General features: G+C 40.0%; 1 protein-coding gene across 1 annotated transcript in view; it reads right to left on the bottom strand.

The window, feature by feature from the left end:
* The window catches only part of LOC117830390 (cadherin-2-like), a 183,542-nt gene that overhangs the window by 81,428 nt on the left and 87,096 nt on the right, over positions 1 to 15,018 (bottom strand). Inside the window, exon 4 of the mRNA XM_034708497.1 lies at positions 13,083 to 13,256. Coding sequence (XP_034564388.1) covers positions 13,083 to 13,256 — 174 coding nt within the window. The remainder of the gene's footprint in view (positions 1 to 13,082; positions 13,257 to 15,018) is intronic.

Raw genomic sequence — 15,018 nt, 5'->3', positions numbered from 1 at the left:
TAGGTTCCTCTGAGTCGCTGCTGTGGACTTGCCAGACTCACACGTCCAGCTGCTCAACTCGGTCGAGGCACATGGCTGTCTAACATGAGTCTGGTTCTGCTCAAGGTTTCTGCCTGTTAAAATGAAGTTTTTCCTTGCAGCTCTAATTTGCCAAATGCTGCTAAGTGCTCTGCTCATGGTGGATTAAGATGAGATAAGACTGAGTCCTGCCTCTAAGATGTCATATATCTATCCCTATTTCCAACCCAACTCAGTCGAATCACATGGCTGTCTAACATGAGTCTGGTTCTAATCGAGGTTTCTGCCTGTTAAGACAAAGTTTTTCTTTGCTTAATGCTGCAAAGTGCTCTGCTCATGGTGGATTAAGATGAGATCAGACTGAGTCCTGCCTGTAAAATGGGACTTGATTTTATCCTGTCTTGATGTTGGGTCTTTGTTAATAACATAGGGTACAGTCTAGACCTGCTCTGTTTGTAAAGCTTCTTGAGATTATATTTGTTGTGATTTTGTGCCTTAAAGGTGACATATCATGCAAAATTGACTAATGGTTCTCTACCTGAAATATGTTTCCCTGGCATGTCTACAAACCCCCCGAGAATGAAAAAAATCCATTCTGCCCCTGTTCTGATTTCTCCACCTTTCTGTAAATGTGTGTGAAACGAGCCGTTTCAGACTTCAGTGTTTTTGTTACGTAACAACAATATCCGGTCTGTCACGGAGTCAGAGCTCGGAGCTTGTTCAGCCCATAGACTGTATAAAATAATACTGAATCCCTCCTCTGTTTTTCATTACCTGCACACATGTGTGCTAACAAGGAGCTTAGGAGGGAGGCATGCTAGTTGTAGGCTGTCTTAATAAACACAAAGGTCGGTTTTACTCCCCACGTCTGCAGATTTGAAGATCTAGTGGATGATTTTTATTTATCATGGATAAGTGCTAGCGCTAGTTAGCATAGCCACATAGCTACATGTTCGTAGCTGTGTACCAAGACACACGTCTACATACTGATAAATAAAACAACAAGAAACACTAAATCTGTGACCAATCCTTCAGAAAAGGTCCTGCTACAGGCGCCTCTCTGTCAGGATCAGATTCTGGATCAGATTCAGAGGGTTGAAGTAACGTGATCTCTGAGCAGCCGTGTATATTCAGCCAACACGTAAACATTAGATCAACGTGCTGGAGAGCCGAGGCACATCCACTTCCTGAGGGGGCGTGGTCAGAGAGAAAACAGAGTGTTCTGATGACGAATGAAGAAGAAGACTTTTCAGGCATGCCAAAATCTGATTTCAAAGTGTTTTTTTGAGCATAAACTTTAAAGACATGTTTTGGGGACCTCTTAGACCAATATATATTGATGAAAAAAGCGTGATATGTCCCCTTTAAAATAAAGACTGATTTGTTGAAAATTGGTTGGTTAGTAAAAGAAACTGATAGTTAGCTGTGTGCAGTGGAACAGCATGGTCCCATTGAAGCCTTGGATAGATACAATTCTGCATTGAGTCATAAAGAATGCACAGAAGGTGTCTTCAGTTGGAAAGGATCCGGTACAGTGTAAATGGCGCCCTCCAGAACTTCCATAGCACTTCGGATGGTTTTATGAACTTTGTACAGGATCTTGATGGGCTGCAGTTGGACTGATTAACATCCAGCATATTTGGTACACTGTTAAAATACTTTGACTGGCAACACTTAACCTATGTGTGCAACTGGAGCCCCCCCCCCCCCCCCCCCCATGTGTGTGTGTGTGTGTTTTTGTTTTGTTTGCTTTTGTTATTTTTTTCTAACTTTTTAAGGTTTCTGTTGTTGGTTTAGTGGTGCCTGGTACATTCCACCAGCACCCTTAATGTTCCTTTCTAGTCTAATTTTGACTATATTATATTTGTGTCTATATTTAACATCTTATCCTCGATTTTTATGAATGTATGTCCATGTAAAATCAATAAAAATATATAAAAAAAAAAAAAAAAGAAAAAAAAGAAAGCACAGAAGGGCATACTATCAGGCCTCGGAGAAGAAAAAAATCATGACCCTGTAAATCATGTCCCTGAAATTAAAAGATTTGTATAACGCTCCAACATGAAAGGATCCCACAGCAGGTGTTTCATGAGCGCACTGAAGCAGCCTGAGTGGATGGAAATTGGAAAAGCAGATGCAGATAAAACCTAAGCCTAGAGAAGCACTGTATGAATGTGAGGACAAGGTTCTGCTGGAAAGTTTTATAACACCTGAACATGAATTAAATTCATTCCTCATGTTCTAAAACTGAAGGGCCACATCGTAAAATAAATACTGGAATAAGGTTACATATTGTAAGAATGTTCTCTGACTGTACAAAGAAAAGTTCCTCTCATTCTGCCACTCACATGTCTCAAATAGTCTTCTCTTGGTTCTCTAAGCCACTCCAAAAAGTCAGAAAGAAACCCCCTCTTGATTGTAAATGTCGATCATACTTTGCAGGCCGTTAAAAAAACATTTTCATTTTATTTTAACAAAGTAAGATGCTTCTTTTCACAAGTGAATGCAAACTACTTTAAGCTTTAATCTCGAGTTGCAAATAGAAATGCCCTCGTCACTTTTTAACCAACAAAGAAGTTTGAATACCGAAATGTTTTTCAGAATGCTGCCCCTCGAGTCTTAAAGAGAAGAGTGAATTTCATCATGTTACACCATCTCTTACATGTCTGACACAGCCTCGAATTATTTCAAGAATACGACTCAATCTTTACCCGGCATCGTCTTACTTAACAGTACATCGCTGATAGGCTTGGCAGACTTACTCTGCAGCGACGTTGAGGTTGCTTTTAGCTGTTATGCTCCCAGGGCTAAGGATACTTTGTGAGATTGGTTCAGGTCTACCACAGTGTTCACAGTTTAAAGTGGACTAACATAATTCATTTCCCCATGTCCTTTATAGTAGTTCTCTTTCCTTATTTGGTGACTTTTTTAATTGCTTTTGTTTAAACTACACTGCAAAAAAGGGTAGCTTAAATATAGGGTAAAAAATCTTAATTCAAGGTGAAGATTTCTTAAAACTAGTGAAAGGATCTGTCCATGCAGCAAATTAATTTAACCTGACAAGACGTCTTAAAGCTGGGGTTGGTAGTCTCGGAAAACTAGCATGAATTTGAATGTAGCATGTCCTCATGACTCCGTCTAACCCCTCCCCTCCTCCCTCAGAGCTCCTCCATAACGACGCGCCCCCCTGCTCACATGCATGAGCGCCGCTGACTTGCGACCATATGATCGTGACTGATTCAAAACCAGACCTCACCAAAACATTCTCATAGTGAAAGTTAAAAACACAAACAAACATGGCTGCTGTTAGTACTCACAACTATCATGCTAACATTATCCAGTTGTACTGGTGACACGATATCAGGAGAAAAGTTATAACACATATATAATACTGTAACAGCTCTACTGTTTGTTAAACGTGTTCAGTGTAGATGTTCTTAATTCCTACAGTGTTGACAGTCAGTGAAGGCATCAGGAGAGGTGTAGAGTGTGTGAGCTGGAGAGAGGAGAGACAAGAGGAGAAGTTCTTCATTCATTCAAACATTGATTGTTGTTTTGTTGGTTGGTGTGATCACGGCCGACAGTGACCGGTTATTAAAACTCAACGTGTTCACGAATCGGCTCGTCATCCCTACAGCGTCCGGACGAACGCTACAATACATATACATTTTCTGTATGACTTAGTAAATGTCATTCATTCTTCTGCTTGTCAGAGCCCCCGTGGTGAGAGCTTTTTAGACTCTGATCCGGACTACAGTCCTGAGCAAAGCACCTCATCGGGTCAGAGGGGACAGGCCTGAGGTTGAGCGAGAGGGACAGTCAGTAGAGTCAGGGGAAGTAGAGGCAGGAGACGGGGACTCAGAGAACACGCCGGGGAAATGTACGCGCAGGAGGGGATTTGAATGGTTTAAAATTTTGGCTCCTAAAAACGGTGATTGGTTGGTGTTTTCCCAGGTTTACTCCGGCTGTAGATAGCAGCTTTTTGTACCTCTTTTTTAAGAACACATTATGTATTGATTACCATCAGGACATAAAGATCATTTTAACCAGTATAACAAAAAGTGGATCTAAATCTGATTACCAACCCCAGCTTTAAAATGAGATAGTTAAATCTAGAAATAAGCAGGCTCTGAAAAGTATTAAAAGGGTTGAAATAAGTAGAATATGCTGATTTTTTAGCTCAAACTACTTGAAAACAAACTTCCTACAGCACAGTTAGAAGTGAAATATACAGAATATAAGCAAAGACAATCTCATTTATTTATTTTGAATACTTTATCTGAGCAAATGAAGGCCTGGGGACAAGAAAAACACTGATTTAAGTAAAAAATGACTCACTATTAGAAAACTATGATGACACTGTTTCTTGATATAAGCTGACTCATCTTAAAATAAACCCTAATCTATCTTCAAACTAAAACTAAAATCTTTAAATCAGGTCTTATTCTTAGAATAAACCTCTGAAATGTTTCTACATAAACCACAACAGCAGTCTGGATTACTGACAACATTTAATACATGTCAGGATTAACAACATATAACACCAAGAACACTTTAATAGTGGCTTAGGGTTGATGCATACTTCCTTTCAAACAGTCTTTAGAGTCAAACCAAAATAAATATATCACCATACAGCAGAACTATGAGCATCAATAAGATACAAGCTGAACTGTGTCTTGAATAGATGCCTTATGTGTCATTCTTAAATAGGGTTGCAAAATTCTGGAAATTTTCAAAGTTGGAAACTTTCCATGGGAATTAACGGGAATTTATGGGAATAATAAAGAAATTTACAAAATTGAAGGTTGGCCCTCAACAGGGAACTTAAATATAGTTGGGGAAAATATATTGTAGCATAATCTTGGCTAAAACAACCAGATTTAATGCAAGTACACTCCTCAATCACATGCACACAGCACTGCTTACTGCAGGGCTATTGAGGCCACGCCCCCTGCATGCACTGTGCACGCCTCCATCACATGAAGCACAGATGATTGCTTAAACCCTGGAGGCCACACTTTTGAGCCCAAAGCACAAGACTATTGAAGCCACACAGTTGAGCCTGTGGATTATGTAAAGTCAAGTAAGTTTTTTATAATATTATGGGGTAAATATATTTGATCTATAACGGTATTACTGTTTAACTTGCAAAAATTAAATAAATATGTATTCATACAGTAGATAGCTAGCTGGTAAGTTAGGTGATAAATGTAAGCTATTTTTCATTTCATTGACCATTTAAGAGGCTAGCTTATTATAGCTACCTCAAATGTGAAGCTTCAATTGAAAAATATTTTGAAGACCATTCCAGTTGTTTAGCCAACTATATTTCTGTTGAAATTGAGCCTGACACAGAGCCATCTTCAACAAGGCTGGACAGTGACACTGAGGAGGAGGAGGAGGAGGAGGAGGTGGATGTTGAGGAGGTGAACATGGAGGAAGTTGATGAGGCCCAGGATGAAGGCCATTGCGTGAAAGGTTTTGGCAAAAATGCAGCTTTGGACCAGCTTTTGTTATGCTGCTATAGGCCTAGACTGCCGGGGGAACTGGCACACTGACACACTGGGATCCTAGCTCACCCCCTTCCCCCCAACCCCCTCATCACTTACTTTAACTCTGCCTGTCCCATTAAAGTTACTAACCATAGACCTTTCTGGAGTCCCTGAGCTCCCTTGTCTCGTAGATTCCTCTGAGCTGCCGTAGACGTCCTCCTGCTGTGGACGTTCCAGACTCCAGCTGATACGGACGTGCTGGACTCCAGCGGCAACAGCTTCTACTACTGGTCTCATCACTATCACTTTTCTCTCTTACTCCACTCTATCTGTCTTTCCAGACCCAACTCAGTCGAGGCATGATGTCTGCCTAACATGAGTCTGGTTCTGCCTGAGGTTTCTGCCTGTTAAAGGAAGTTTGTCCTCTCCACTGTAACTAGCTAAATACTGTGAGGTGCAATGCTCATGGTGGATTAAGGTGGGGTCAGACTGAGTCTTACCCTGTCTTGGAGTTGGGTCTCTTTTCATAATTTGACATAGAGTGGTCTAGACCTGCTCTGTTTGTAAAAGAGTCTTGAGATAACGTTTGTTGTGATTTGGCGCTATACAAATAAAGATTGATTGATTGATTGATTGATTGATTGATTGATTGATTGATTGATTGATTGATTGATTGATTGAATGGGACTTTGTTGGGGGGGTGGGGGGCATTTCACTTTTTGATTGGATGGGGGAGTTCATGTTCATGTTTTTGTTGTTCATTAAAATAATTGATTGTTCATTGTTCAAGAATGAAAACTAAAGTTCTACTCAAATAAATCTGTTGAAATGTCATGTTATTTAATTGTATTATTTTACATGGATGTTTGCTTATGACAAAACAAAAATATTTACGTGTATTATGTTTGTATATGATACAGTTTGTTAAGTTTAAGTTTAAGTTTCCAATTTGGAATATTTCCAAAATTCCCCAGCTTAACTTCCCATGGAAAGTTTCCAGAAAGTTTCCGGAAATTTACCGAAAATTTTCTTAAATCAACTTGAAGTTGTTACTCAATCTTGAAACAAGTTTTATTTTGAGGAAACTTTAGGTGAGACAACCAATGTAGCTTATTTTAACAGTCATTCACTTAATTTAAGATTCCCAGACTAACTGAGACAAAAAAGACATGTTCATAATCAATTTAAGATTCAACCATACATCCAAAGATTAAAAACAAGTAAAGAACTCTAAAAACAAGCTCCTTCATCTAACATGTCTCAATCTAAGAATTAAATGCCAAATTATTGTCCCGTCATGATTTCTTTTGATGTGTTTTTTATTTTCCTTTGCTCTGTTAGCAAAATCACAGCAATGTTTTTTACACAGCCAATGAGCTTCTAGGCGGTGTGTCCACCAGGAGATTGTACATCTATATAACATATCCTTCCTATCTTCCCAGATAATTCAAATTTTGTTCTACTACCCTACTGTTGTGACTGCAGCACAGTTATCCGATTTGTTGCTCCTGCTGAGCTTACAATGAAAGAGTTACAACCTACTATTAGACAGGCTATGTACACTAGCTAAACCCCTTTGAAGAATATGCTCTCAAAGAAACCCAGCATGTATTGCGACCCCCTTGATGAATCAAGAGCTTGATCAGCACTGAGACTATAGCCTCTCCCATCAAAGAAAATCAGACTCTCCATTTCTAGTCCCCAAGAGCACACCACTCATGATAGGTGGTACATCACAACAGGGGCTCTAAAACTCCCTCCACAGCACCTGAGCCAACATTTCATTGCAACGAGGCAAAGTGACTTCTCACCTTGTTGTAACCAGCCCAGCCATCATGGAGCCATTCAAGGGGCTGGCTCCAAAACATCTTGAATCCATTATTGAAACTTGACCCCCTTCTAATACCAGCATCACCAGTACGGATAATGCCATCCCCATAGAACTACACTCAGGCCTAAGAGCGTTGGGACATCCCATTCTAAAGCCATGGGCATCATTATGTCATTGAGCCCCCATTTTGCAGCTTTATCAATCGATCAGTCAATCAATCTTTATTTATATAGCGCCAATTAACAACAAACATTATCTCAAGACGCTTTTTTGAAAGGTAACATATCACGCTTTTTTCATCAATATATATTGGTCTAAGAGGTCCCCAAAACATGTCTTTAAAGTTTATGCTCAAAAAAACACTTTGAAATCAGATTTTGACATGCCTGAAAAACCCTCTTCTTCAGCCCTGCTCAGAACGGTCTGTTTTCTCTCTGACCACGCCCCCTCAGGAAGTGGATGTGGCCTCGGCTCTCCAGCACGTTGATCTAATGTTTACATGTTGGCTGAATATACACGGCTGCTCACAGACCCGCGTTACTTCAACCCTCTGAATCTGATCCAGAATCTGATCCTGATGGAGAGGCGCCTGCAGCAGGACCTTTCTGAATGATTGGTCACAGATTTAGTGTTTCTTGTTGTCTTATTTGTCAGTATGTAGACGTGTGTCTTGGTACACAGCTACAGCTACAGCTCGACATGTAGCTATGCTAACTAGCGCTAGCACTTATCCATGATAAATAAAAATCATCCACTAGATCTTCAAATCTGCAGACGTGGGGAGTAAAACCGACCTTTGTGTTTATTAAGACAGCCTACAACTAGCATGCCTCCCTCCTAAGCTCCATGTTAGCACACGTGTGCAGGGAATGAAAAACAGAGGAGGGGTTGAGTTGTATTTTATACAATCTATGGGCTGAACAAGCTCTGAGCTCTGACTCCGTGACAGACCGGATATTGTTGTGACGTCACAAAAACACTGAAGTCTGAAACGGCTGGTTTCACACACATTTACAGAAAGGTGGAGAAATCAGAACAGGGGCAGAATGGATTTCTTTTCATTCTCGGGGGGGTTTGTAGACATGCCAGGGAAACATATTTCAGGTAAAGAACCATTAAAAAGTCAATTTTGCATGATATGTCAGCTTTAAACAGAGCAGGGTTAGACCTGTTAGAGCCATAGAGTTATATGAGTGTACAGTATGTGCCTTTAATTGTCATGCTGCAGGTAATTGGTGCTGCCAAATGGGAGCAACTGAGCATGTGCACTGCAATGTGTGCTCTCATCTGAGCAGGACAAGGGGCGACATATTTTCAAACCGTAGCTTTGTTTGGTTTTGTATAGTTTTGTCACTTTTGTGGAAATATAAGTTAATAGCGACTAGAGAAGTGAATTTTGTTTGTTGATGTTTTCTCATAAATTCTCAGTTTGCATCGATTTCATTTTTGAGTAAACCTGTTTAACAACGCACGAGTCAGAAACATCACGTCCTGCAGAAGTGGCAAAGCAGGTTTTTGCTAAAAGTTGCAACTACAAAACCGTACTCTGTGTTAAAATATTAACAAACACCCAACTTCAAGACAGGATAAGATCCAGTCCGCTCTTACTGACAGGACTCAGTCTGATCTCATCTTAATCCACCATGAGTAGAGCACCTTGCAGTATTTAGCAAGTTACAACGGCAAGGACAAACTTCAATTTAATAGTCAGAAACCTCGAGCAGAACCAGACTCATGTTAGACAGCCATCTGCTGAGACTGAGTTGGGGTTGGAAAGAGGGATAGAGGGAGAATAAGAGAGAGAGAGAGAATAATAGTGATGAGATGGATGCACGTCTGTAGCAGCTGGAGTCTGGAACATTCACAGTGTAGACTGCCAGTTCCCCCGGCATTCTAAGCCTATAGCAGCATAACAAAGAGCTGGTCCAAGCCTGATCCAGCTCTAACTATAAGCTTTATCAAAAAGGAAAGTTTGAAGCCTAGTCTTAAAAGAAGAGAGGGTGTCTGCCTCCCGGACCCTGACTGGTAGAGGATTCCAAAGGAGAGGGGTCTGATAACTGAAGGTTCTCTTTAAAAGCCACTTGAACTTGCAGATAGTGATGCTTATTTATAAGAAATGTATTTTTTCTTACACAAAGCATATTCCAGGCTCTGAAAAGCAGCATACCTAAGAGTTGGGACTATGCATCTTGATGGACCCTTCTCCTGGGATCCACCAAGGCCAGATATGTTTATTGGACTGTTGGATAGTTAAAGGGTCATTCATCAATCTAAAGAGCATGCATCCACAGTCCCAAAGTCCAGTTGCAGCCTGTTTTAAAGCACTCCAGCTGATGCTTGGTATTGCACATGGTGATGTGGGGCTTGTGTGCAGCTGCTCTATTTCATGAAGCTCCCAATGCGCAGATTGTGTGCTGATGTTGCTTCCAGAGGCAGTCTGGGACTCTTTTGTGACGAATGCAGGCGATAATATGAGGGTTTTTTTACACGCTGTGTACTTCAGCACTCATTTGGCCCCATCTGTGAGTTTCTCTAGTCCACCACTTTGCGGCTCAGCTTTTATGAGCCGTTATGAGCTGGATTTTATGCACCTGTTAGCAATGGATGTGCTTTAAATAACTGAACTTAGATTGGTAAGGGTGAGAGCTTACTTAGGAGTTTGTTTTTATCAGGGTACTGTTGGTCATTTTAAAGAAAAGTCTTCATGAAGCTATCAGTGCTTTTTGTTGTTTTAATGAAAATAGCAGAATATGGGAATACAGGAAGCATGTCTGACTGTCCAACCAGAACAGACATTCAATAAGAAATGGATTTTTGAAAAGCAGGAACAGTAGATTCCCCCTTTTTTGCTCTACAGGGGGCAATGTTATATGTCAGGTCTGGGTCTCTTTTATTCTAGGGCTCTGTGAGAGTGAGACATAGAGAGAACAAGTATGCTTCCTCTAACCCCATGGTTATTCATTAGTGTTTATAGATTGGTAAATATATTTTTGTCCTGATTGCTTATGCCTTCAAACACTTAATATTAATGTGTTTTTGATTTTCCTTTAATCACATTTTTTCCATGAAACTGTATGGTCTTTCTGGGATGTGTTCCTAACCCCCTTCTTTGGATATGTGATTGTATGTATTTGTGATTTTTCAACTGAAAGTTTTATTTTGTAAATGTGAGAATCACATCCTGTATTTTAGGGGCACGTCCAGCGATCACCTGCAACACTGAGGAAGGCTTTGCGCTGAAATGCATCTGTTGCTGTTACCTGCTGTCTGTGCTTCTGCTCCTCAATAGTTTTAAAGGACATTTAGTATGCTGACCTTTTTCTGCTAAGTGTTGCTGTGTAGGCCTGCACCTTGAAAATGTTATATTAGAGTGTGCTCTTTCTTTGCCCTCTTCCAAAGTTTGATACACACATACTGTATCTTCAGATGTGTCCATTTATATAAATACATATCAGTTAAAAGTGAGACTAAAAAGGTCGGCTTTGAGTTTGCTTTATAAAATGTTTATGCTCTGACATGACACTGTTTACTAGTAAAGCACATCCTGGCATTCTAATGTTGCTATTAACAAGCTTTATGGTAGTGAGGGTAGTCAGTGGTACAATTTATATATGTGTATACATAAATATATATATATATATAAACATTTTTTAAAGCAAACACAAGACCAACCTTTTTAGTCTCACTTTTAACTGAGTTTCATTCATTCTTGTAACAGTTTTATTTATTTATTTATTTATTTATTCATTTATTATCTAGTTCAAATTTTTGTCACTTTTTTTCTATTGTATTTATTTATGTACTTGTTTATTTTATTTTTTAAGTATAGCATCTTTTTTTCTTTTAAAGGTGACATATCACGCTTTTTTCATCAATATATATTGGTCTAAGAGGTCCCCAAAACATGTCTTTAAAGTTTATGCTCAAAAAAACACTTTGAAATCAGATTTTGGTCTGCCTGAAAAACCCTCTTCTTCAGTCCTCCTCAGAACACTCTGTTTTCTCTCTGACCACGCCCCCTCAGGAAGTGGATGTGCCTCGGCTCTCCAGCACGTTGATCTAATGTTTACATGTTGGCTGAATATACACGGCTGCTCAGAGATCGCGTTACTTCAACCCTCTGAATCTGATCCTGAATCTGATCCTGATGGAGAGGCGCCTGCGGCAGGACCTTTCTGAACCATTGGTCACAGATTTAGTGTTTCTTGTTGTTTTATTTGTCAGTATGTCGACGTGTGTCTTGGTACACAGCTACAGCTACAGCTACAGCTACAGCTACAGCTACAGCTATAAACATGTAGCTATGTGGCTATGCCAATTAGCGCTAGCACTTATCCATGATAAATAAAAATCATCCACTAGATCTTCAAATCTGCAGACGTGGGGAGTAAAACCGACCTTTGTGTTTATTAAGACAGCCTACAACTAGCATGCCTCCCTCCTAAGCTCCTTGTTAGCACACATTTGTGCAGGGAATGAAAAACAGAGGAGGGGTTGAGTTGTATTTTATACAGTCTATGGGCTGAACAAGCTCCGAGCTCTGACTCCGTTACAGACCGGATATTGTTGTTACGTAACAAAAACACAGAAGTCTGAAACGGCTGGTTTCACACACATTTACAGAAAGGTGTAGAAATCAGAACAGGGGCAGAATGGATTTTTTTCATTCTTAGGGGGTTTGTAGACATGCCAGGGAAACATATTTCAGGTAGAGAACCATTAAAAAGTCAATTTTGCATGATATGTCACCTTTAATGGTTTAATATTTTAGTGTTTTATTATCTTAGAATTGTATTTTATTTTGGTGAGTCTCACTTCCTGTGTTGAGGTTAAACATTTTATTTTTCCTCCAGTGTTTCCCTATTAAGATATCATGAGAGCGTTTCCTCAGTTCGTTCAGCAAATTATATTTTATCTTTTATTTATTTATTTTAATGTTAATGTTATTATTATTATTGTTGCATATATTGTGTTCTTAACCTTAGGATTGTGGGGTGGGTTTGGGGTTGGGGCTGGGGGTGGGATCTTTTTCATAATTGATTCTATTTGAAGTTGTTTTTATGTACAGCTCTTTGTGTTACAGTGTCATTGTATGAAAGAGCTTCATAAATACAGTCTGATTGATTGATTGATTGATTGATTGATTGATTGATTGATTGATTGATTGATTGATTGATTGATTGATTGATTGATTGATTGGTTGATTGATTGATGTCTCCCTCAGATGACAAACATGAATTGTCTTGGTCATAGGTAACTAGGACTGTGACATTACCCATACTGTAAATACTGGATCTGTTCTATTGAATGCACACAATATTCATGTCAGAAAACAAGCTGTTTGATCAGTATGTAGGTTGTACTTATGCTATCACTTGTATTGATTATATTTGTTTGCACTTTATTTATTTAAATATATTCATATCACACTGTTCATACACTCAATATTTGTATTCTGCTTTCATTTAGCATAATCATATCTACCTATTACTGTTTATTTATACACATAAATTGTATGCAATGCTTTTTGTGCACTTCTGGTTAGATGCCTCACTAAAACTCAGTGTCTCTGCATCTACATTATTTATGTAATGGTAATAAAATGGAACAATCGTTCAGGATAATTAATAAAATGTCCTTACACCTGCTGTGAGACAGGCCTGCTTTTGTTTATGTGTGTGTGTGTGTGTGTGTGTGTGTGTGTGTGTGTGTGTGTGTGTGTGTGTGTGTGTGTCTCTTACTCTGACTAGGTCCTCAGGGAACTGTCCTCGTGAGTTCTCGGGGACGTTGATAGGTGGAATGACCCAATCTCTCTTCACCCGCCTCAGAGTGCCATCACCCCTGACAACCACGCTGCGCCATGGAAACAAGATCTCCCGCACCCGCTGAGTCAGTGTTGCATCACTGGGCTTCACCTGCAGAGACAGTAAACAAGCAGTGTGTATTGTGCAACACAAACACACACACACAAAAACACACACACACACATACAAATGCACACAGCACAGCTGAATTGCAGAGCCAGCCTGCTGGGATGGCTTGGTGACTCAGGGTATTTCTGACCCCATTCCAGTGGCTTGGATTAATGCTCTCATTAAAGTCAGTCTGATAAATGACCACCACCTGTCACCTTATGTGTGTGTGTGTGTGCGTCCTATGCAACCACAAATCTGCATGACTGGTCATTGAGCAGCTACACCGCAGGGTGAACAGAGGATGATAAGGAAAAGGAAGAGCTTTTCATTTTCTTCACCCTTCACTGTTCCACTGTTCACCTTGAAGTACGGACTGGTTGTTTGTGAAGCCTCTATACGTAGGGATTCTATTTCCCATAACTACCTGCTAACCATACATTATCCCGCTTATCACCCGGCTACTAACTTAAAATACAAACATGGTGGGGCGCTGGTGGCCCAACGGTCTAAGCGCCCCACATACAGAGGCTATGGTCCTCATCGCAGAGGTCGCAGGTTCGATTCCAGCCTTGACCATTTACTGCATGTCCTCCCCATCTCTCTGCTCCCCACATTTCCTGTCTCTCTTCAGCTGTCCTATCCATAAAGGCAAAAACGCCCAAAAAATATAACTTTAAAAAAAAAATGCAACCATGGTGGCAAAACAAATGATTAAAAGAGTTTTTTTTATAATTTAAATTGATGTATGTATACAGATTCTTAAAAATAGTCCCAGTGATTGCACTGCAGTAAGTATTCCATGGTGATGGATTCTTATCAGCCTGTTGTAGTCGGTTCAACATTGGACTGTCCTCATTCAGCTCTCCTTCTTCTCTGAGCTCTGCGGTTTTGACCAATCAGAATGAAGCATCTTACTAAACCGGAAGATCAGTAAGCAAGCTGAGTATTCCACTGCCTTTCATTTGTTAAAAGTCAAAGTAAAAATAAACAATCTTAATGATAACACACTTATTTGTTCAAGAAAATTGCAAGAATAAGGAAGTATAATCCACAGATCTGATTTCTTACATGAGAGGTAGTCTCATATTGAAACAACACACTAATCACTGGGCCATAGATACTATCTACTATCTACTGCTTTATTATCTCTATACATCTAACCCCAGATCAGATCTGACACAGCCAGTAGTCCATCATGCACTGATCACATCCATCAAACGACACCTGTCATCCAATCACAGCTTCTCTCACGAGCATCAGCTATACCCAATGCATGTAAATCCTACTTTAGAACTGGCTTTTACCAGTGGGCGTGGCTATGATTTTGACAAAGTTATCATCGATTGAAAGGTTCACTACGATGCATTATTACCCAGCTTTTGTACTGATCTTCCGGTTGGGTAAGATGCTTGATTCTGATTGGTCAAAACCCCTTGACAACGGTTGTTAACTTTCACTAATATGAGGCAAACTGATCACAAGTCATGTCAAATCCAACCACAGAAAAGAGCTCCAGCACTTTTTGCTTCTGCTTGTTGATACCATAGACCAAGGACCCAAACTTTTCAGCCTGTGACCCCCAAAATATAGGTGCCAAAGACTCTCGACCCCCCTCCCCCCTGTCCCTCAAAGTGATTTAATGTGTCTTCATTTAGCTGGTCTGCAGAAAATGACCCTACCTATATGAGCATGTGTCTGTGTTTCCTGTGCTGTTATGAATGAACCTGCTGCTACTGATGCTTTTGATAATGAACTGTTCACT

The sequence above is a fragment of the Notolabrus celidotus genome, chromosome 2 (genome assembly GCF_009762535.1).
Source record: "Notolabrus celidotus isolate fNotCel1 chromosome 2, fNotCel1.pri, whole genome shotgun sequence".
NCBI classification, from domain to species: Eukaryota; Metazoa; Chordata; class Actinopteri; order Labriformes; family Labridae; genus Notolabrus; species Notolabrus celidotus.
Note: the sequence above shows the minus strand (reverse complement) of the source record. Positions and strands in the feature narration are given on the sequence as shown.